Source organism: Chinchilla lanigera, unplaced genomic scaffold (assembly GCF_000276665.1).
Source record: "Chinchilla lanigera isolate Chin_1 unplaced genomic scaffold, ChiLan1.0 scaffold00013, whole genome shotgun sequence".
NCBI lineage: Eukaryota > Metazoa > Chordata > Mammalia > Rodentia > Chinchillidae > Chinchilla > Chinchilla lanigera.
In genome coordinates this window covers 28,961,788-28,984,228 of record NW_004955414.1, presented here as the reverse complement: position 1 = coordinate 28,984,228, position 22,441 = coordinate 28,961,788, and the positions used below count along the sequence as shown (strand labels likewise).

General features: G+C 35.5%; 1 protein-coding gene across 8 annotated transcripts in view; it reads right to left on the bottom strand.

The window, feature by feature from the left end:
• The window catches only part of Far1 (fatty acyl CoA reductase 1), a 58,088-nt gene that overhangs the window by 12,394 nt on the left and 23,253 nt on the right, over positions 1–22,441 (bottom strand). For 3 of the 8 annotated variants that reach the window (XM_013512007.1, XM_013512009.1, XM_013512008.1), the window contains exons 3-10: positions 18,204–18,379; positions 11,651–11,830; positions 9,041–9,218; positions 6,661–6,705; positions 6,415–6,557; positions 5,440–5,507; positions 3,845–4,016; positions 2,061–2,144 (exon numbers count right to left, since the gene is read on the bottom strand). In XM_013512007.1, the coding sequence (XP_013367461.1) occupies positions 2,061–2,144; positions 3,845–4,016; positions 5,440–5,507; positions 6,415–6,557; positions 6,661–6,705; positions 9,041–9,218; positions 11,651–11,830; positions 18,204–18,379 (1,046 nt within the window). Of the gene's footprint in view, positions 1–2,060; positions 2,145–3,369; positions 3,542–3,844; positions 4,017–5,439; positions 5,508–6,414; positions 6,558–6,660; positions 6,706–9,040; positions 9,219–11,650; positions 11,831–18,203; positions 18,380–22,441 lie in introns of all 8 variants that reach the window. The other 5 variants (XM_013512010.1, XM_013512011.1, XM_013512013.1 and 2 more) reach the window with 5 other exon arrangements.

Below are 22,441 nucleotides of genomic sequence, written 5' to 3'. Positions count from 1 at the left end.
ATGGAGGATAACAGACTGTACCTAACAAAACTCAATCCAGCCAACGTTTCTTGAAAGTCAAAGTTGACCTTATAAAAGGAAGTATTTGTTGAATGAAATTTGGAAAGAATGTGTATTAGTCAGCTTTCCCACTGCTAGAAATAATACCCAATGCTCACAATTTAAAGGAGGAGAAGTTTAATTTGGCTCGCATTTTAAGGGGATTCAGTGCATGGTAAGCTAGTTTCAAGGCAGAAACATCATGGTGGAAAGGCACAGCGGAGAACAGTGCCAGATAAAGAGGCAAAGGACTATCTATGGTATCCAAGGCCACACCTCCATGACTTACTCAGACACAGCCAGAAGTGGGAGCCACCCAATACCCTGGGTGATTCCCATGCCGGGCAAGCTGACACAATCAAGCTAACGATCACAGTATGTAAAGTGCCAGTAAGGAATCTTTAAAGAACTGTTTCTCAGCATAGATCATTACCTATCTAGGATAGAGATGAAACATTCTTTGTTAAGACTCTGGAATGACCTAAAGTAGTGCCTCATAGAATTTTTCAGACAGCCAAAGGCTTTCTTCAGATCTTAAAAACATGTGTCATGGAAACACTACTGTATGAAAGGCAGGACTCAAGAGGCAAGGATTTAAGATCTAAAGATGCTGTCCCACAGCAACCTCAGATCCTACAAGAAGACGACCTTGTCTCAAAGAGATCTGTTTTTATCTCAAAGAGAAGGTTTTTGTCTAATGGAACGGATTGCTTAAAATAACATACAGATGCTTCATAATTTTTAAAGCAATCACACCAATTAACATGTAAAAGGACAGAGAAAACACAAAATGAAAACACGTTTCTATCAAGGACCTGCAAACCAAGGCCTACCTAGCAAATCCATCCTTCCACCTATCTTTATAAATATACTTTTACTGAAACACAGTCATGTTAACCTCTTTTTTGAGATAGGGTCTGGCTAAGTTGCCCAGGCTAGCAATTAATTTGAGATCCTCCTGCCTCAACTTCTCAAGTAGCTGGGATAACAGGTGGGTAGCTAGGATTACAGAATGCACCACCATGCACAGCTTGCTTTCATTCTTTAACAGCAGAGTTGAGTAGTAGCAAAAGAACCCAACAGACACAAAACCTAAAGTGTTTACTACATATGGTGTCTTGTAAGAAAAATTTGGTGACCCTGCCCCAGACTAAGTTCCTAGAAAAAAGAAGCAGGATAAGTAGGCTACATCATTTCACACTCACGCCACTTTTTATGGAAAAACGATGACTCAAGAAAAAAGAATCAGCAGCCTCTGCAATGTTCCAGAGGATAGGACTCAGTTCTAATCAAGAAATCATCAACACATACCTCACTGGTAGTCAGAACTATTATGAATCAATGCTTACTGTGTGTCACCCATGTTCCCTCTTTTTGAAAACTGAAGCCACTGATTTATACTTCTCTTATTATCACATACTGCATGTATCAGGAGATGATAACTTGCTTTAATTCACAGGTTTTCAGATTAATACTTAAGGAAATATATTTAGGAAGCTCTCTCTGTAATACTACTCCAACATAGTCTACTATGCAACAGGATCAAATTTAAATGACAAAACTATGGCTTCAAAGCTGATGCCGCTGGGATCTTAGGGGAAAGAAGCAGCTATACTTTCCATGTTGGAGGAATGTGAATTGTTTTGACCAGAAGGTTGCAGCAGATTACACTTTTCAAAAATGACTTTAATACACCTTCTCTCATTTGTCTGTTTATAACATGATCTTGACCATTTTCTACATGCCTGTTCCCCGAATCTAAGAACATGAATAATTAAGTAAGACAAAAGGGATAATGCATGACTTCCTTAGGTGGGTCAGAAAAGGCAATGTACCTTCTACCTTTTTTGCTGAGATACCAACCCTACGATGCCTTTGGTTGCCATATAAATTAAAAGTAAGTTTAATTTCCTTAATGCTACCATTAGGCCTTGCAAAGACCCTGTCCGAAGTGATGCTGACACTGTATGAGGAGTCAGTGACTCCTGGCCCCTAGCTACTTCATGGTGTTCACATCATACTTTAGCTCTTTCAGCTCATCTGGCAACAACATGAAAGCCCCCAATCCAAGACTGCCCAGCTGATTTCTTCTTAAATTCCTGATCCTGAGAGAAATACATTGAAAAATAATTAATAAAGTGACTATTGATGCTTTGAACCATTAAGTTTAAGATGATTTACTACGCAGCAGTATGTACTCTGAACCACTTAGTAAATATGGCTAGTCATTTCTTTTAGGTTTATCGAGCCTCCATTCTCTGCATAAGACAAAGTGATAGATTTAACCTTTTACTTTTTTGGAACCAGTTTTGATTTTTCTGCCCTAAATTGTAACATCATTAATGTAAAGAAAACATGTCATCATTTTCATCTGCTTTCTAGCCATAAATGAATGCTGTGAATGGTAAACATTTCATTTTACAGATCATCCTACAAAAACTTGAAAACAGTTTCTTTAAAGTTGTTCAATTCAACATCTCTCACATATTTCAATGATTGATATAAAAGTTAGGAACACGATACCAAGCAAAATCACAGGAAATACCTACAATTAACTCAGATCCTGATACACTATCACTGGCAGATACCTCACTTTTATTTTTGAGCAGCTGATTGAAGTTCTGGAATCAGCATCTTCTTCACCTACATAAATACTCAAATCCTGAACTCTCCAGTCAAAGGCTCCACTCTAATAGCAATGTAACTAAATAAACATTTTTACAGTACATTTCACTGTGTGTGGTAAAGACAGAACTTTTTGTGGGGTTTCAATGGAAAAAAAGTAAAGACATAAAGAAAGGCTACTATACTATAATAAAATATAAAGTTTTGCATTTGTTATTAATTTTTTTTAAACTATGCCATCCCCAACCTGGAAAATTAGTCAAAAACTGTAATTATCATATTATAAGCTGAATGGGCAGATAAAGTAATTAATTTTCTAGAAATTTCCTATACTTTTCATATAAAACTGCATCATCAACCTAAAGCAAAACATTTTACCCTTAACCCCCTGTAAAAACTCACTCCTAGGTTTTTAAGGAGGAAAGGAAAAGGGCTCAACTTCAGCTTATAATAACAATGACAACCCTGGATGCAGGACATTTCCTACATTATGGGATTTTGGTGGGTCAATGACCCAGTAAGATGAGATCCATGATCTCCTTAAATTTCTCAAATTTCTAAGAAATGTCCTACCATCTTGATTGTGATTGTGATTAATCAGGTTACTAGTTCTAAAGGTAAAGCTCATGCTAGCGACTTTTTGTCTCTCCAGCAAGCTTCCACCACCTTACCAATAAATAGTGTATTTACTGCTATTCTTCTTACCGCGGTTTCTGACCTGTCAACCTGAGAGCAAGATCGAGCAATAATGCAGGCACTGTATGTCTGACACCCTTCCAATAATGTAACAACAGGTTGTTGGAATAGAACTTAAAATTGGGGTGCCTGAATACTTGGTTATAAGGATTCATCCTGAAGGAATGAGTTACATAACATCCTGTAGGAAAAGTAAGCATCAAAGCATTTTGAATATTATTATTCAGAAAAATACCTAAAGTTAAATCTAGAATTCAATACATGACAGTAATGTATCATCCAAACTTTAGAATAAAGTAGAGTGACTTACAACACTACCTTTGCTTTCCTGACCAAGTCTTAAATTCGAGTGTCTTCTTATTCACAAAAGGCCATTAAGCCTTATCATAAGCATAAACAGATACAGAGTTAATAGGCATTTTAGTGTAAGCATGGGTTGTTTAACAGTCAGAGGAACAGATAAGACAGAGCTAGTCACCATTACCTTGGGCTTCTTCCAGTCATCCTGAGGTAGATATCATACAGGAATGCTGGGGCCTTATGGCTTACAGCAATCCAGTAATGATATAAAAGGTGATTGGAGGTTAGATTTACATTGGGCCGTCTGAAGGCCTGTTCGAGAGGATTCCTCTTGAAAGTGGAAATTACATGGTATTCTGAGGAAGAAAAGTTGTGTAACAGCTTTGATAATAACCATGTAATGAAGTTTTGAAAAAAAATGTTTTTACAATGCAAAATATTTCACCAAAGATGTCAGATATCGTTCATTGAAAAAAACAAACTTCTCTACTCTATGGTAACTAAGAGAATATGAGGATTAGATTGCTAAACTCAAGTTTTAAAAACTGCCACTATTTAGGAATTTTAATTAGATGAATGAACTTTTGCTAAAATTCACTCTTAAAATCTTTGTAATGTTTTACCCATGTCAGTTTACAGTGTATGTCACTTCCTATATGTCACCTCTCACGATAGCTTCTTTCTTTCTGTTCCTCTTTCCAGATTCTTATTACTGTACTTACTTAAAAAAGAAAAGGAAAATCATCATCCTTTGCTTATAATTAAAATGATCAAATTAACAGACATCAAACAAGCTTAAAACAACCCAAAAGTAATCTCGGCTGTAATTTATTTAGGTTACTCACTGTCAACACAATCAAACTTGGTATCATCTATGTCAATACTTCAATGGAAATATGTATTGAGATGGTCACTAAAATATTAGCTCCCGTTGGTTTTTGTAACACAATGGAAGACTAAAACGTTATTCATTTTAAAGTGTCTCAATATTATTAAAAGAATACTAAAATAATTATAAAAATCACTCTAGATTTTATTTTTATCTTTAAATTTAAGTAAAAGTACCACAAAAAAACCCTAAAAACAAATGTCATGGAAGATTTTTCTTTTAAACCAAAATTATTTTGCAGGCATAACAAAAATTATTCAATTAGAAGACCTATCACCACAGCGATGCCATAAATTTACTTTAATTATGAAGTATTAATCAACAATTTAAAAATAATTACGTTTCAATAACCTTAAGTTATACATTCCTATTTTAAAACTAGTAACATACATACTAGCTGCTGGGGTGTGAATTTAAGTAAGATTAAGAAAGGTCAGCAAAAAATATTCTGGCAATACGTATCCTAACTCCTTCATTTATTACTCTAAAAGCAACTTGATAAACCAGCTATGTTAAGTGGAAGTGATACCGCCTTTGAATTGGCAGCATCAGGACTGAGAGCTCTTATGCAGGAGAAAAATGCACTGTTTCCATGCCACAACTCATCTATGAGGGCTGCTGCAGATGGCAACAGAAACACAGCAAGGCTCAGTCACAGGTGGAGTGAACAGGAATATATGCAGCGGGATATTTTGACATTTCTAAAACACTATTAAGGATGAACCACAGGCAGCATTGGTCACTATCATTCTAAAATGGCAAGGAAAATAAGAATACACTTACAACTGTGTGGCCCTAATGCCTCACAGGTGCTCTAATATTAAAAACTCAAAGGACATTTTAAATTCTTTCAGATCTATTCTAGTATGCAAAAACAGATAAAATCATACCAACTTCACCCCAGTGGAAAGGATTAGTGCTGCCTGTTGTACAATTGTACACCATGATGTTTCTTGGTCTGCAAAGACAAAGATGGAAGTAATGAAACATAAAGAGACCAAACTTACTAAATCTATGTAATACTGAAGTAGGAAGATCTCAGAGTAACAGGTACCTTTTCTACAATGACTATGTATATTCATGTTTGCAATCTTCAACTATACTATATCCCTCCTCTACCCTCCAAAATCATAAATACAGACTTTCTTTTCATATTTTTCCCTTGTGTTAGTAAAGTGTCTTGTTTTTAAAAATAAGGGAAAAAGTCACAATCAATCTTAGCTCTTTGTCATTTTTCAGAGGGTCAAGTTGGAAAAAAAAATTGTGCACTAAGTTCCTTTTTACCAAAACAACATATTAATATAATCACATTCCCCCTTTTTTAAGGATATAAAGTATCGACTTCAAAAATAAGGGCAGTTCATTAACTTTGAAAAAGTAAGTTAGGCAGCTTAACGTTGAGTTGTTTCCTGTAAATGCTATTATTGCCTTTTCAAGGGATGTTCATGCATTGATTAAAGCTGTTCTAGCATGCTACGTTTGACATATATAAACCAATCTCTGAATTTCAACTTTTTAAGTCAAATTTAAGTTAGATTTTAGTTGGGATTATCGTCTTTGGGGAGGGTTTTTTCCCCCACTTTTAATTACTAATGAATTTATGTATTCTGTACTGTGTACATGAGAAGTAACATTAATTTTTTTACTACTACTGATGGTCCACTGGTCCACGTACTATTGTTTGACATCTACCAACTTGTGCTGTTGACAGTGACATTACCTACATATTGGTATGGCAATATAGGGACTACGGAATTAATTAACATCAGGTAATTAACCCGTAGTTAACCTGTAATTAACCCGTAGTTCCATTTTCCCTTCTCAGTTACTATATATTTACTAAGCAATATTATCACCTCACATACCTATTAACTCCGGAATACCAGGCTGCCGCAAGACTTGTGTTGACAACTACATCTACAGGAACAAGATCTGCAAGGGCATTGTTGGAGGCACGCATTGTTCGAAGAATTCCTTTCCCTGCCTTTGTTGAAATTAAAAACAACACCTTAAGATATATAAGACAAAGTGTGCATGTGTGTACATATATTTAATTTAAAAAGGAGAAAAGAAAAATATAGATTATTATGTAAATCAAAAGGTTTACTTACTGCAATAAAGAGGCCACTTGGTCCATTAAAGTTATCAATCCATCCCTAATGCCAAAAATTAAAAGGAGAGTCAAGAGAGCTTAGAAATATGAAACTAGACATTATTTGAAATCTATGACTCCAAATACATACTTTGTCGTTTTCTTTCAAAAACTAAAAAAATCTAGACTCTGTTCAGAATATTGTTCCCCAGCCCAAATAGCCAACTTCTTCTGAGATGGTAAATAAGTAAAATATTTCCAAGGGGTTATTTTTCCATTAGTTCCCTATAAAGGGTATTTTCTAAAAATGAGTGTATGCTACTACTTAATTGTGCCAGCTTAAGCCTATTCAAATTTGATTCTTTGCTATTTACTAATATAGCATCCTGATCAGAGGGAAATTTACTAACATAGGAAAGCAACAAAAGAGATGCTATCACTACCATTACATACATCTACGTTTTTCCCAAATCAGTTTATCTGTTAATTTATATCTGGTGTGTCTTACTCTAGGCACTTACAAATACCGTAACAGCAAGTTATCACAGAAATCTCTTACACTTTCCTTACTTTGTGAGAACTACCTCCTGAAGGACCTGTTTTGTTTTGGTAATAAAAAAGCAAATTAAATCATATTCTCCTTACTCAGTAACACCACAGCTTCAGACATAACTTTTGATTATGTTTTTAAAAATGATGATCTACATTTGTACACACACAGGATCACATTAGAAATAAAAGTACCGTGTGAATCATTGAAACTTTGAACAACCCCTGGGAATACATGCCATACAACGGGCCACTCTTGCGCCTGCCATTGGGAACCAGAAAGGTCCAGAGTCAGCGGAGGAGCAGCTGCTGAACAAGGACTCAGAGAACATGAGAATGCAGACCAAGCCCTCGGAGTCAGAGGTCCTGTGGACTGGGGTCCCCAGAGCCGCTCGGAAGCTGTAAACCAGGAGGACCTTGCACAATACTTGCAGAGACTCATTGGAAGCCATTCTTCCCCTGACAGTACAGGGTGTGGTGGAGCTCCGGAGAAGTCTGCAGCAGGATTCCTGCTGACTGTGCTGACAGTTGAGGAGAGGACACTAACTGGTTGTGGGGTCCCAAAGCAATGGGAAGCTGGAGAGAAAAAGCTACAAAGAATGGCTTTCACCCCAGATAGCTCACTTGAGATGTTAGTAAGAATTGCCTCCTCAGTACTCTATAGCCATGATGAGGAAGAGGCCAAGGAGAGAAAACAAAGAGACTGAGAAAAAGCAGCTGCTTTTGCTGCACCACTAAGAGAAACAGATCCCAGGTCTGATTCCCAGGGCTCCAAGAAGAACTCAACAACTGCATTCATCGGCTACCACTGTTAAAAGCCAGGCCACCTCAAGAGGAACTGTCCTAAGAGGCCCCATGGGCCATGCCCTGGATGCAAAGGAGACCACTGGAGATCGGTCTGCCCTCTGAGGTGGAGGCCCCAGAGCTCAGACCCATGCTACCAGTTAGTCCAACAGGAATGAGAGGGCTTGGGGCATGGTCTGCCTTCTCCCTCTGGCCAGACCGTCATCTCCATCGAGGAGCCCTGGGTAATCATGACTATGGAGGAACAAGAAAACAGCCTGTTGCTAGTCACAGGTGCAAGTCTCTCGGTCGTTCTTTTCAATCCTGGCCTTCCTTCCAGCCATCATACCTCAGTGAAAGGAGTCACTGGTGAGGAGGTAATATGCTATTTTTGACAACCCTTAGGCTGCAACTACTTATTAGATCCTTCTTGCATATCTCTGTCTTCCTGAGAAACCACTCTGAAGATACCACCACGTATTACAGCAGCCATTGATATTTTCCTACTAATCTATCCATAACTGTGTAAAGTTTGTAATGTTCCTATCCTATTTCATAAATGGATGTATGTTTATTATTATGTGTTTCCTACAACAACCATTGAGAATAGTTAATGATTTTTCAATAGGTCACTCATGTATAGCTCTATTTATTTTCTTTAGAAGCCACTTTGAAGATACCAAAGTATAGTACAACAACTCTTGATAATCTCCTACCTCTTTTGTCTCTAACTCACTATTTTTTGTCTATTTGTTTTCCTGAGAAACTATTTTGTAGACAATAATATGTAAAATGATAACCATTGATAATTTCCTACCATTTTGTCTGTAATTTGCTAAGTCCCCCCTATTATTATGTTATCCTTCTTTTATTCTTTAAAATAAAAAAAAAAAAAGAAATAAAAGTACCAATAACACTATTTTTTCGTATGAACAGCAACAGCTATGCTATTGTAAGCTGTGTTTGGCAAATAGTACCTATTCTCAAATAAAACTGTTAACTTTTTAATATAGTTATGACTTAAAATCTTCAATTCCAATTGTTTATACAACCTTCTAACAACTTACAGGAAAAGGTTCTTTCCAACTGGCACCAACAATTGATGGCCTTACAATCGCCACATTTAGCTTTGCTCCTTCTTGTTGTACAACATATTCTGCCAATGCTTTTGTGTATATGTACGTATTAGGTCTGTCTCCTATTAATTTTGGTGTGATATCATTTACTAGGCCATCGTCCATCCATCTGTAAACAAAGAAATTGCACATAAAAATATTTCCAGGTGTTTACTATAGAATAAAAAAACTATTCAGCTGAACTTTGAACATTTGAACATATCTATTTTCTGACAATGATTAGACAGTAACTTTTATGAAAAAGTCTTAAATTTCATTAAACAAGTCTGTAACTCCTGTAACTGTAACTTCTACATCCAAAAAGGTCTGACAACCAAGAGTTCTCTCATAAACCATATGGACTACAACAAAACCCATGTTTATAAGTAACACAGACTCAGAAAGACATGTATCACATTTTCCCTAATATGTGGAAATCATTAAAAAAAAGGACATGAACATAGGAAAGAGAGTATTACTAGACGAGAGAAAGGGAGTAAAGGAGAGGGTGTAAAGGAGGGCTATGAGGGAATGGCTATGATCAAATGGCATATACAACCATGAAACTACCACACTAAAACACGGTATTTTATAAACTAATAAACACTAATAGAAATTTTATTAAAACCAAAAAGCCCTAATAAGATAAATAAAAATATCATTTAGCTTCAATATTCACATATTCCATATGTGTTTGATCAAGGATGCTACTCCAGACCAAACTGAGATTGCTTTATATTACACAACACATAAATTGTACTTTCTTTCTCAGGCCCTAAGTTCTAAAATATAACTGGCTTCAAATGTTTCAGATTAGGGATTATGTACAGATGTATACATAAGCACCTAACAGAGTTACATGTTCATTATATACATTTGCAATTCACACACATTTACAATAAATGGTCTAAGAAACTAAGTATTTACGATGAAGCACTTACAAGTAATATTAGTACTAAAATAATGAAAATGTATTAAAACACATGAAAATTCAAATAATCTACTCTGAAGTCACAAAATTTCTTGAATCTCTCAGTATCTGTAAACAAAAGTGTACTCAGGTCATCTGCAAAAGGAAATTGATAGACTAATTATGTCTATAATGTTTCCTGGTCTAAATTTCTGCTTCTGGTATGTTATGTACTTGCTTGCAGATATATTTTTTTCCTTTTGTCTATGCTGGGTGTAAAAGTAGACTCAGTACCGTCACACTCTAATGCTATATGAACTAACTGAAAAGGAAGCATAAAATGGAGATGATCAAGACAAATACTTTTTCAGGTGGAAGGAAAAGAACATTAATCAAAATGAAAGGAGACTGCTACTCAACTTCAGGTCATAATCAAAAGTGTTTACTATCTCCAGGAAAAGTCAATTATGGAAATTAATGAAACATACTACTTTTTCTCTTGTTAGCATTGATATATACATGTCTAAGGGACTGAGAAAGAGCTGGTAATCTGATTATCACCTTTACTTGTTACCAGATAGTTTTAGGCTCTGTAAACTCAAATCATTAAGTTTACTGGCTAAAATCTCTCTTCTAGCTCTGTAGGATTGCAGTTTTCTGTTCTCCTATCAGCTATCCCAGTTTTTTATTTTTTCTTGTTTTTGAGATAGGATCTTACTTTGTAGTCCAGGCTACCCTTAAACTCATTATATAGCCCAAGCTTTCCTCACCTGCAGTGATCCTTCTGCCTCTGTCTTTTTGTTTGTTTTTTTTCCAGTACCAAGAATCAAACTCACGACCTTGCACTTGCCAGGCAGGCGCTGTGCCACTGAGCTAAATCCCAGCCCCCTGCCTGAGTCTCTTTTGAGTGCTAGGATTATAGCACTGTGCCACGAGGCCTAGCTAACTATCCTAGTTTCCAAAACTCATCTCCATTATGGAATTTTTCTGCGTATTTCATTTAATATCCATCTATCGTGTACTTAACAATATTCATGTTACTGATAGGATCCCAGGCCTCAGAAATAATTACTGATAGGATAATAATCACTACTGATAGGATCCCAGTCCTCAGAAACATGGTAAGCAATATGCTAGGAGTATGAATTAAAGGACAAAGACTTCTCTAATTCCCTAAAAATTAAAGACCCGTCTATAGATACGCTGCAATAGTGGCAAACCCATGGCATGCATGCCCTAGCCAGCTGTTTATCATCAATGAAGACCTAAAAGGCTCAACACTGATATACTGCATTGTATGGACAGGGAAAGGAAGGAGGATATATGTAGCCTTTAGTCAACTAGACCACCAATGATCTTCAGAGGTACTTTCTGGGTTGCTGGGATTGACCACCTGGAAAACAGAATCCCTACTATAATGGATGAACTGTTCACAGGGCTCTCCCTAACCATTATTCAAGATCAAATGTGAAAGCTCCACACTGACTTCACCACTCAGACATAAATCTATAAATAAAAAGTAACATGGCAGATATGCAATTATTTGTTGAATAAACAGAGATAAGTATGTGCTAAGTATGTGGAGGAGAGAGGAAAAAGAAAAAAAAAACTTTGGGATTAAAGAAATGTCTATAAATTTCAAACAAACATACTCTAAAGAATCAATCAGCTTCTTGGGATCTACAGGGGGTGGATAGACTACTTCATCAATATGTTTTCGATTGCAGTAGGCATAAGCTGTTGAGACATGCATGAACACTTCCAGATTCTTCATTTGTTGTGCAAGGAGAATAAGCTGTCGTGTAGCAATCACATTTAACTGAACAGCATCTCTGTAAACAAAAGTGAAAATAAAATATTGTAAATCTGAGACAGAAACAGATTTTTGATTCTTTACAACTCATCCTTTAGGTCTGATTTTATGTATTTTATTTCAGTATGAAGGACATTCATTCTAACATCTAGGTTTAAAAAGCAATTTTTTAATGATAAACTTTATTGTAGAAGTGAAAAGTAAAAGAACACATTAAAAAATTAACTGAACAAGAATATAGTGAGATTATTTCAGTCTTTAGCTTCTCTGTATTTGGAACTTATCCGAGACTACTTCTGCACCTTAATTTCTAAAAATTTAATCTTTCATGATATGGACATGTCACAAGCAGAAAAAACTGGAATGGCTGAATAATTTTAAAATGCTAAGGTAAGGCCGTGCATGGTGGAACACGCCAGAAATTCCAGCACTTGGAAGGCTGAGGCAGGCACATCACTGTGAGTTTGAAGCCAGCCTGGGCTACATGAGTTCAAGGCCAGGCTGCACTGTCTCAAAACACATACATACATACATACCTACATACATACATAAAATGCTAAGGTACAGTTACCAAAGGAGTAAAAATGGCAAATAAAACTCAGGAATGTTAAATTATATTAACATATAAACCAAAGAAAGTTCAGAAACATTAAATTATGCTATATTATAAAATAAAAATGTTTATTTCCCTCTCAGTAACAATACAAACACTTTTAAAAGAGTATTTTAAAAATTCAAAGGGACATTATGATAAAAGTTTGTTACAACAGGCATATGCAAGACTCTAAAATGATCCATATATTTCCTTCTTACAATTTAAGTGAAGTAACTAATTCCACAAAAGCAAAAGCATATATGCAAGAAAGTAATCAATGAAGCATCTACTAATGACACCTAGAGAATCCAAATATTCATTATGAATGAAATAATTCAACAAAGCAAGTACAGTGTTTTATCACAATAAAAGAATATAGCCAGTAATATAATCGTATGAAGACCATAAGAACACGGAAAATCTGAATGAATATAAAATATGTAGTGTCATGGGAAGCAGGATTAAGAACAAGGCTCTGGAATCAGACTGGGTTCAAATTTTGGCTTGGCCTACTTATCAACTAATATGCAAAGTTACTCAAACACTCATGCTTTAATTTCTTCACCTGTAAGTGGGAAGCAACATGGAATCTACCTACTAAACCTGTAAGTGAAACACATAGCTTGCAAGCGTTTACTACTGTTCACAACATAGTCTCAAAACAGGTAGCCAATAAATATTCAGGTAATAAATGTTGGGTAGTTTTTCTTTTCTATTAAATTTTGCTTACAGCTTTTTAAAAAATGAGCACAAGTTCTACTGTACAACATTATGACAATAATTAGTAACAATGTATTCTTCAAAGTCACGGAGAGTATGTTTTAGGTGATCTCAACCCCCAAAAACTGTATGTAAGGTAATGCATTATTGGCTCAATGCAGCCATTCCATAATGTATATATACTTCAAAACATGTTGTGTATGATAAATATATACAATTTTGTGAATTAAAAAATAAAGGGGGAAGAGGTAATACCAGTGATAAAGGGGCAGAGCACTTATACTGTTGAGTAACACTAAAAATTGACCCAACTGATCAAAAAGAAATTAGGACAAAGAACCAGGAGTTATAGAAATGACATATTTATTGATGTAGGTAACCTAATTTTCAGAGGAAAAGAATTTCTCCTCACCGTAATTTTCAGAACAAAAAGAAATTAAAACTCCTTAAATTCATATGAATTATATACTGTATCTATGACAATATATCAAATCACTAAAATTAGTCATAACACTTAGAAATATAGAAGTTATTTCTATATTAAATTTTAAAGGTAAAATTAGTCCACATGTTTATAATCATGTAAAATATGTTCAAAAAGAATTTAAAAAAAAATAAACATAGCTTTGTGTACTTTGAATAATAATTATATTGTTGGTATTTAGAAGGAAAAAATCCAACTAATTCTTTGAAATGGCAAGGATACTGTCATCTGTAGACTCCAGTCCACTTGACTATAAAGCAGTGCTTTGATATCTATCTTGTTTGCAACACAATGGGAAAGAGGAGAGTACTGTTTGGGGGCAAGTATATAGAGAATATTTTGTTACAAGTTCCTGAGGACAGGACAAGAAGTTCTGGGTCACAGGAAACAAGGAATAACTCATAGGAGTGGAGGGACACCTACGCCTTACTTTTTGTTTTAATTTAGTAGTGTATGAGAACTTACAAAAAAAACAAGAAAGAATTTTAACGAAACTGGAGTAGAATCTTATAATCATGGGTTGTATTTTTTTTCCTTATCTCAACTGAGGGCAAACAGATCTATTCAAATGGAAATCTAAAATGGAAGACATTTCAGAGAGGACCAGTCTGCTAGGGAATGTGCTATTTTCTTTTGCATTTGCAAAACAATGGGTGTGGAGAGTAATGTTTTGGATATTCTGTTACTCCCTTCTGAGGCTGGTTTCAGTTTCTGGGTCACTGAAAGGAGTAACCTGACAGGCACACTCCTGTGCCTTGCCTCCCTCCACCCCATTTGAAGAGCTCAACTTGAAGCTATTTCGTGCCACCCTAAATTAACTCTTGGTATCTTTCTGCCAGACTAGTTAACCTCAGTCTACTTTACCCTGACCCAATTTCTATTTTGTTGAACTTTAGGCTCAGATCCTGACACATCAGATCAGATCAGATATATTACTAAACAAGAACGTTTCATCGTGTTTTAGTTATATGGAATCATAAATGCTAAAGATAGGCTTTTGGGAGTGGGTAGAAGATGAGTACATCTTTGCAACTGTGGTCTTTCATTGTATATAGACAGAGAAACCACTTCAAAAAGAAAAGAGAAAGTTCAACTTGAACTGCCAATAAATTTTCTTGTTCATCTGTCTTAAAAGACACCTAGGGTTCTTCAAAATCTAGATGCTACTTCTAAACACCTTAGACCAGTACTCCCATACCTGGCACAACATATAACTGGGATTTTATTAAAAATGCAGACACCTAGACCTCATCCTGATACTTTTAATATCTAAAACAAAGCCTATGCAAATGCATTTTAAGTTCCCTGGACCACTTTGACATGAGTTTCTTTTCACCTCATCTCAACACTGAGAAAACCATGCCAAGGTGAGTTTTATCACTATTGTAACAGCCACTGTTTTTTTTTTTTTAACCTTAATATAAACATAGATATTTGGCAACCAATGAATCAATCACAGGCCAGAGGACCTAGGTATCTGTAATTTTAAAGATGTCTCCAAAGCTGATTGTGAGAACAGTGATTCTAAAAGTACAAGTCCAACAGCACCTAATTCACAACTAACACTCGTTGCTAAAACTAAGAATTCTGGGTGCTACTCCACAACCAGAGGGTCAGAATTTAACAAGTGCAGTCTAGAAGTCTGCATTTTTAACACACTTTCTAGTAATTCTTAAGATTAATAATACATTCTGAAGTCTGACAATGTCCTTTAGTTTCTTGGTCTTTTCTAATCATCAATCTTTATCTCCGTTTCTTTTGGGAAACCTACTTTCATATTTATACCCATACTTCTGGAATCTCTCTCTTTCTCTCTCTCTTTTTTCTCTCTTCTCTCTCATATCTCTCTCTCTCTCTCTCTCTCTCTCACACACACACACACACACACACAAAGGCTTTGTCATCATAACGGTATCCAGCTTCACGGTTAGTGGACCTGTCGTACCTAAGGAATACCAAACCCCACCATCAACTACTTAACTCTTTATATTATTCTCAGTACTGCTTCTCCCCTCACCTTCTGTCAGTGTGTATAATTCCTAATCTTCCTATGAATGTTTTCCCCATCTCAAGATTTAGGAACCTTATCTAAAATCATATCCTCTGAATTCTCACAGCACTTGATGGCTGATTATACACTGTTTTCTACCCTCTGTGATAGATATTTAAGCATATCCTATCTCCTCTAGTAAACTATATGCAGTTGAATAGGGACTATGTATAACTATATCTTGGTTTCTCCCCCAAGATACCAATGTATACTTCCTCCTCAGCACTAAGAGCTTTGTGCAATTTTATATTTGTGGTTATAAAAATAATTGTTTTTGTAAGAGGATACTATAGCACCAACTCTAGTATTTTAGAACGTCTGGCTAAAATCTAATGTCCTATCACCATGTAGATATCCATATCTATTAAAATTGCTGCACATAATTTTGATGTAACGGCTATGGCTTTGTCAGAGAACATGCATACCTTGATAAGGAAGAGAAAAATACAGTATCAACCCTTTCTCCTACAAACTCTCTAGCGTAAGAACATAGAATAATAATGAAAAGACATCCTTTTCCTCAATGGTAGCCTCTCTAATCCCAAGAGGAACAGAAAAAGAGAATGTCCTTTGTAAATGTTACTTTGATGAGATTCACCCTCATTAATGCTGCCTGTTAACAAATCAAATTCCCTTTTAAAAGTGTCTAATTTTAAGTTAATGAAGACTAAGCTACAACTAGCCATTATCTCTATACATTTTTTTTTCTTGAAAGCATGCTCAGCTTAATAGAGCTGTGTGAACTCTTAGTTATCAAGAAAATAATGAAGGCCAGAATCACGGAAGAAAAATATGTTAGATCAACCATTTTATACAAATGAATTTTAAGCATGATAAAGTACTAAAAACTAGGGACCACATTCACAATCTTGGAAATATTAGTTGAAAATGAATTGTTATACTTACATGCAAAAACGCATACATGCAAAGAAAAAAATTTTAAATAGGAAATAAAAGTTTTATTAGTTGGTCAGAGTATCGATTCCTTTAAGATTTCTTAAGTACTGTATTGAAAAAAAAAATTTTTTTTGGTACCAGGAATCGAACTCCGGACCTTGCGCTTGCCAGGCAGGCACTTGTGGCGCTGAGCTATATCCCCAGCCCATGCACCGAAAATATTTTTACAAAGGTATTTATTTGTATACATTTTATCTGAAGATTAATATGTGCTCATGGTAAACTATATACAGATAAAACTAAAATCCTACCTGTGAGTACATCATCCAAAGACAATTTCTAGCAAATACAGAAAAACATGTATATAAATAGATATAATACAAGCATACTTTGTGAAAATGAGATAGCATGTAGCTCTAATGACATTCTTTCATCACCTCTGAATCATGAACACATAATTGCCATATAGTATTTTACCTGTTGGCTAAACAGAAAGAACCAAAAGGGAAATAAAGCCAACTGATACGTGTTCAAATTTTCTTTGGTAAATAAGCAAGCTGACATATCACTTAAACTTCTAAAGGAAGAAAAACCTTTTGAGGAATATTATCTTAATTTTACAGATGAATAAACTTAAAGAAGTTAGTAACTTGCCTGAACTCATCAGTTAATAAATAAGTCAAGATGAGAACTAAGGTAATTCCAATGTTCCTTCTCTTTCCAATACAGTGTTGTCTCAGCTTCTTAACTGTAAGATGGATTTGCCTATATTACACTGTTAGCGTGGAATAAAATAATGCATGAAAGTATTACTGCAAAAATGGAAGGGACTATTACAGTGCTCTCACCCAGAATAGGGGCAAATAGGTGAGAGTTCTGTTAAGGCTTTGGCACAGAACTCTCACCTATTATGCAACGTTAGGTTGATACTTCTACATTTGATATAGATAAGCAATAAATATCACAATCCTTTGAATTATAACTTAAATATTTTAAAGAGAAGGCCTTCAAATAGTTTTGAAACCTTAAAAGAAGGCTACACTAATTTAACTGCCACAAGACTATAAATTAGATTAACATCATAAAACCTGTATTTTTGGATACACTATCACAAGAATGCTCTGAACTATGAATCATTATTCTAAATTCATAGTAATGATATATTTTTTAAAATAATGAAAACTTGCAACGTTCTTTTCTTGAAAGAAGCATACTGAAGTCCGAAATATTAATTCCAAATTAAACTTACATCCAATGTAGCTTCTTGCTAACTGCTACCAAAGCAATGGTTTTAATCTTCTCCAATTATATTATTTATTTGTCAATCACAGGATCTCACTGTATTTCATACTGGCCTTGAACTAAGTCAAGGATGGCCTCAAATAGGCAATCCTCCTGCCTCAGGCTCTCACGTGCTGGGATTATGAATGTGCCTACCACACAGGGCTTCTTCTCTATTTCTAGCCTTTCTCTCTCTTATGTTTAAATTTATGACAATAACTTTAGTCAACATAAAAAGTTAATCTTATGTTTTTAAACTGAAAAAAATAAATTCTTTTAACATACTATAGAATACTGAAAGCCACAGTTAACATATGACAGTTTCACTTTCAATGCAACTTGGTAAGTATTACACAAACACCTACCTTAAATTTTCATTAAACCGTACTGTAGCTGCACAGTGGAATATAATATTAGTAGAATCTATGATGACCTCTTTATCTTCTTCACTAAGAGCCAATTTAGGCTGGGTGAGTTCACTGTTGATTGCTACAATTTTCTCTCTAAAATCTGGATTTTCATCTCTCAATCTGTCAAAGAGCTATCAAAGAGGAGAAAGGTTTATTTTAGGGTAATATTTTTCCACTTCCTAAAACCCACTGTAAATAAATCCTTTTCCCACCAAGAATGATGTTTTAATAACTTAAACTATACAATGGTTAAAGTTGCTATTCTTAAAGAAAACATCCTAATAGGGCTCACACAACCATCCACTACCATCTGTAATTTACAGATATGGAATCTGAGACTCAAAGAGGTCAAGCAGTTAGCCAAAGGCAGAAAAGTGAGAATTTGCAGAGTTAAATATGAACTTTACATGTTTTGGTTAATTAGATTATTGCTCAGAGTAGACTTGAGCAACACATCAAGACAATGTTTTAAAATGATCTTTCAGATTTCCAAAATCCAGACTTTATCACTTTATTTCATTTCAGTTTTATATCCTTTTAGTAGAATAAAATACTGTTTCATTGTCAACCGAAAATCTTTGAAGAAATTTTTTAAAAAGAGAAGTTGCGGAGTCAATACATACACTAGAAATTAGATAAACTTTGAAAAAATATATATATAGGCTTTAGCTGAAAATGTAACTTTTTTTATACCCAAAGGAACAAATTTTGCTGGATAACCAACTGTATCACAATATGATTAAAGTACAAAAGCACATTCAAGTTATGAAGCAAGTTTTAGTTTTTTATACCAGACTTAATAGAGCAACACCTATGCTACCTACAGTTCCAGCACACTGTGATTCTACACTCCAATTACAGCCCATTCTTAGAAGTTTTAGCATTTTGGGTGGGGGGGGCGGTACAGGGGATTAAACTCATGACCCTGCACTTGCCAGGCAGGCGCTTATGCCACTGAGCTATATCTCCAGCCCTAACATTCTTAACCTGGGAAGAACATCTATATATTACAAATAATGCCCACTTCCAACTTCCTAAGCAACTTTCACAGTTAACATTCTCTCCCTCCACTATTCCTAGTTTCTTAAATATTAATGTTTTATTTAAAAAATTTTACTAAACATTTCATATTAGCCAGGTACCTTCTTCTATACTGTGAGACAACAAGGAAATAGGCTTTCCTTTAAAGTTGTTTACAGCCTCGTATTAAAAACAAGTAAATGGACAATTAAGACAGTGTTATAAATAGTAAAACCAGATTAACAACACAGTGCTATGATACTGCACTGGACACATGACCCCCCCTTCGTAAGACCACATACAACTTTTCAGAGAAAATGATGACACTTAAGCTGAGATCTAAAGGACAAATAAGACATAGAAGGGTATGTGTGAGCACTGGGACAAAAGTGAGGGAGAGAAGACGCTGAAATTATAAAGTAGAAGTAGAAGTAGTAGACTAGTAGAAGACTAGTGTTCGAGAGTACCATGAAAACATTTTTTAAAGATATTTAGAAGGTAACATCAACTAGACTAGATTTGAGGGATAAGAAATGTAAACTGAAAGAGAACAGGGACTGCATCTGTTTTGCTTAGGACATAGGCCCTAAACTGCACAGTGCCTCAAAAAGATACAGATTTGATAAACATTTGTTAGGTGAATAACTGATTGAAAATACTAGAAAGTAACAGTTCTGAAGACATGAATTCAGTCTTGTGAATCTTAAGTGTAAAGTGCCTATATGCCACTGCAGGGGTGGCGACTTCGTGGGTCTGAGAGTTCAGTGGGGAGAGAGCCAGAACCAATATAGGTTTTCTAACCACACACAGCAGCAGGAACTGAAGCCCTAAGAACAGAAGAGGTCATCCAGATAAAAACAAAATGAACACCCAAAATCAAAACTATATGAAGCTATTTCCAAATCTAATTTAAAAGATAAACATTTAACTCAGTGCTGAGTGACCACCTCACTGGACCTATTAAGAAGAGATCAAGTCCAGAGACCTGAAAATATCAATATTTAAGGTACAAGCAGTCAAAAACAAACACTTTGGATCCATACTTCATTCTCCTCACTGCTGATAACCACTACCACTAGGATATACGTGATCATACTGCTTCATAAGCTAGATTTCAAATTTGATCCTATTCCTTTTTCTAGATACCATCTCTTTATTCAATATCATCTTTCCCAGTGAGTCTAACTCACCAGTACTCTGATTGCTATTTTACTACATTCACTGATGCCTTCTGAATACTCTTTATTGCTTTTCCAAAATTTACTTCATGATCAACTATTTTATTATATTCTGTGGTGCTAGGGATCAAATCCAGAGCCTTGCACATACTAGCCAAGTGCTCAACTGCTGAGCTACATTCACCTTGGTCCATGATCAATGGCCTTATGCAATCCCCACCATCCAATGAAGTTTCTTTTCTTATAGTTTCTTTTATTTTTATTTTTTTTATTTTAAAGAGAATTAAAAAAAAGATACAGAATTTCAAAACAGGATGGTAGAAAACAACGGCTATTATATTACATATTGTTATCTTCAAAGTAGTAGTTCAGATTACTAGATACAGGCATGCATAACTGATTAATTATTGTTCCTTTTGATAAACCAAGAGAAATTAGTAGTATAATTATCTTAGCTATCGTGTGTGTGTGTGTGTGTGTGTGTGTGTGTGTGTGTGTGTATTTCACCCCCTTCCTTCTTTCTTTCTTTTCTCCCTTCATTGTCATACATCAGTGGTTCTCAAGTATGGGCAGTTTGGTCTCTGGCAACATTTGGTAACATCTGGAAACATTTTTCCTTGACACAAATGGGATGGGGAGGACAAGCACTAGTTGTACCCAGTGGTAGAGGTCAGGAAAACACACAGAATAGCCCTTATAGTAAAGAACTATCCAGCCCAAAATGACAATGGTACTGAAGTTGAGAAACCCTGCTACAAGTTAATGTTCCACTATGATATATATTCTTTGCCTATATTCTTTACTACTGTTTCAAAATCACAGTACGACTTAAAATTTCTTAGTTCAAGTATACACTCAATGCTACTTGACATAAAAAAGACTCATTTTTATTGATTCACCAGCAATGCAATACATGGGGAAAATGTGCTCTCAGGATTAAGTGGTGGAACACACCAGGAGGAACCTGAGGCACCAGTAATAAGTGTATTAATTACCTTTTCATTGCTGGGACAAAATATCTGACATAAACAACTTAAAAGTTTTATTTTTAGCTTAGTTTCAGAGGATTCAGTCCATGGTCACCTGGCTCCAACATCAGGATGGAAGGGCACCGTGGAGCAAAATAGCTCATCTCATAGCAGCCAGGAAACAGAGGGCAATAAAGAGCCAGAGAAAAGACAGTCCCTTCAAAGGCATGCCTCTAGTCACTGATGCCCCCAGGAACTACTTCCTCCAACTAGGCAACACTTCTTAACAGCTTGTTCAGCCATGAACTCATTAGTGGGTTAGTCTATTGATGAGGTTAGAGCCCTAACAATCCATTCAGTTGCTCAAAGTCCATGAGCTCTGAACTCATGAGACTTTGGATGGACATTTTTACATCGAAACCATAACACGGAGTTATCAATTTTAGTCAAGTGTTTGGGGAGAAAACATTTTTATATTCCAAATAATGGTCATATGTCCACAAAATTTCAGGCTTGAAGTATAAAATACCCATTTTCTTTACAAATTAGACTTACTGTGAGGGAAATTTTAGATGCACTGCCTCAGAAATCTCACCCCAATTGCCCATCTCTTACATTTCACTCAGGCCCTCCATTCCTACACCAAGATTTTGCAGGCCTTCTATTCCTACACCAAGATTATTCCGGCACTCCATTCCTAATCAAGATTACTCAGCCCTCCACTCCTACAGCAAGAATACTCAAGCCCTCCATTCTTACACCGAGAGTACTGAATAAGTGTTCCACTCCTACCAAGCCATCAACTTCACTAATTGCTCCTGTCCAACTTCTCAACACTTCTATATTCCCTTCCTTCCCTCCTTCTTTCTAAAAATTCTTTAGAAAGCAAGGACTCCATATCTTATCTATCCCTAAATTCAATGCCCTATGTCAAGTCAAATGCCCAAAATTAAATAGGCACAATAAATGTTTTCTTAAAAGTAAATGAAGATGAATCCCTCAGTGGTAGAATGAGATGTGGGGAGCG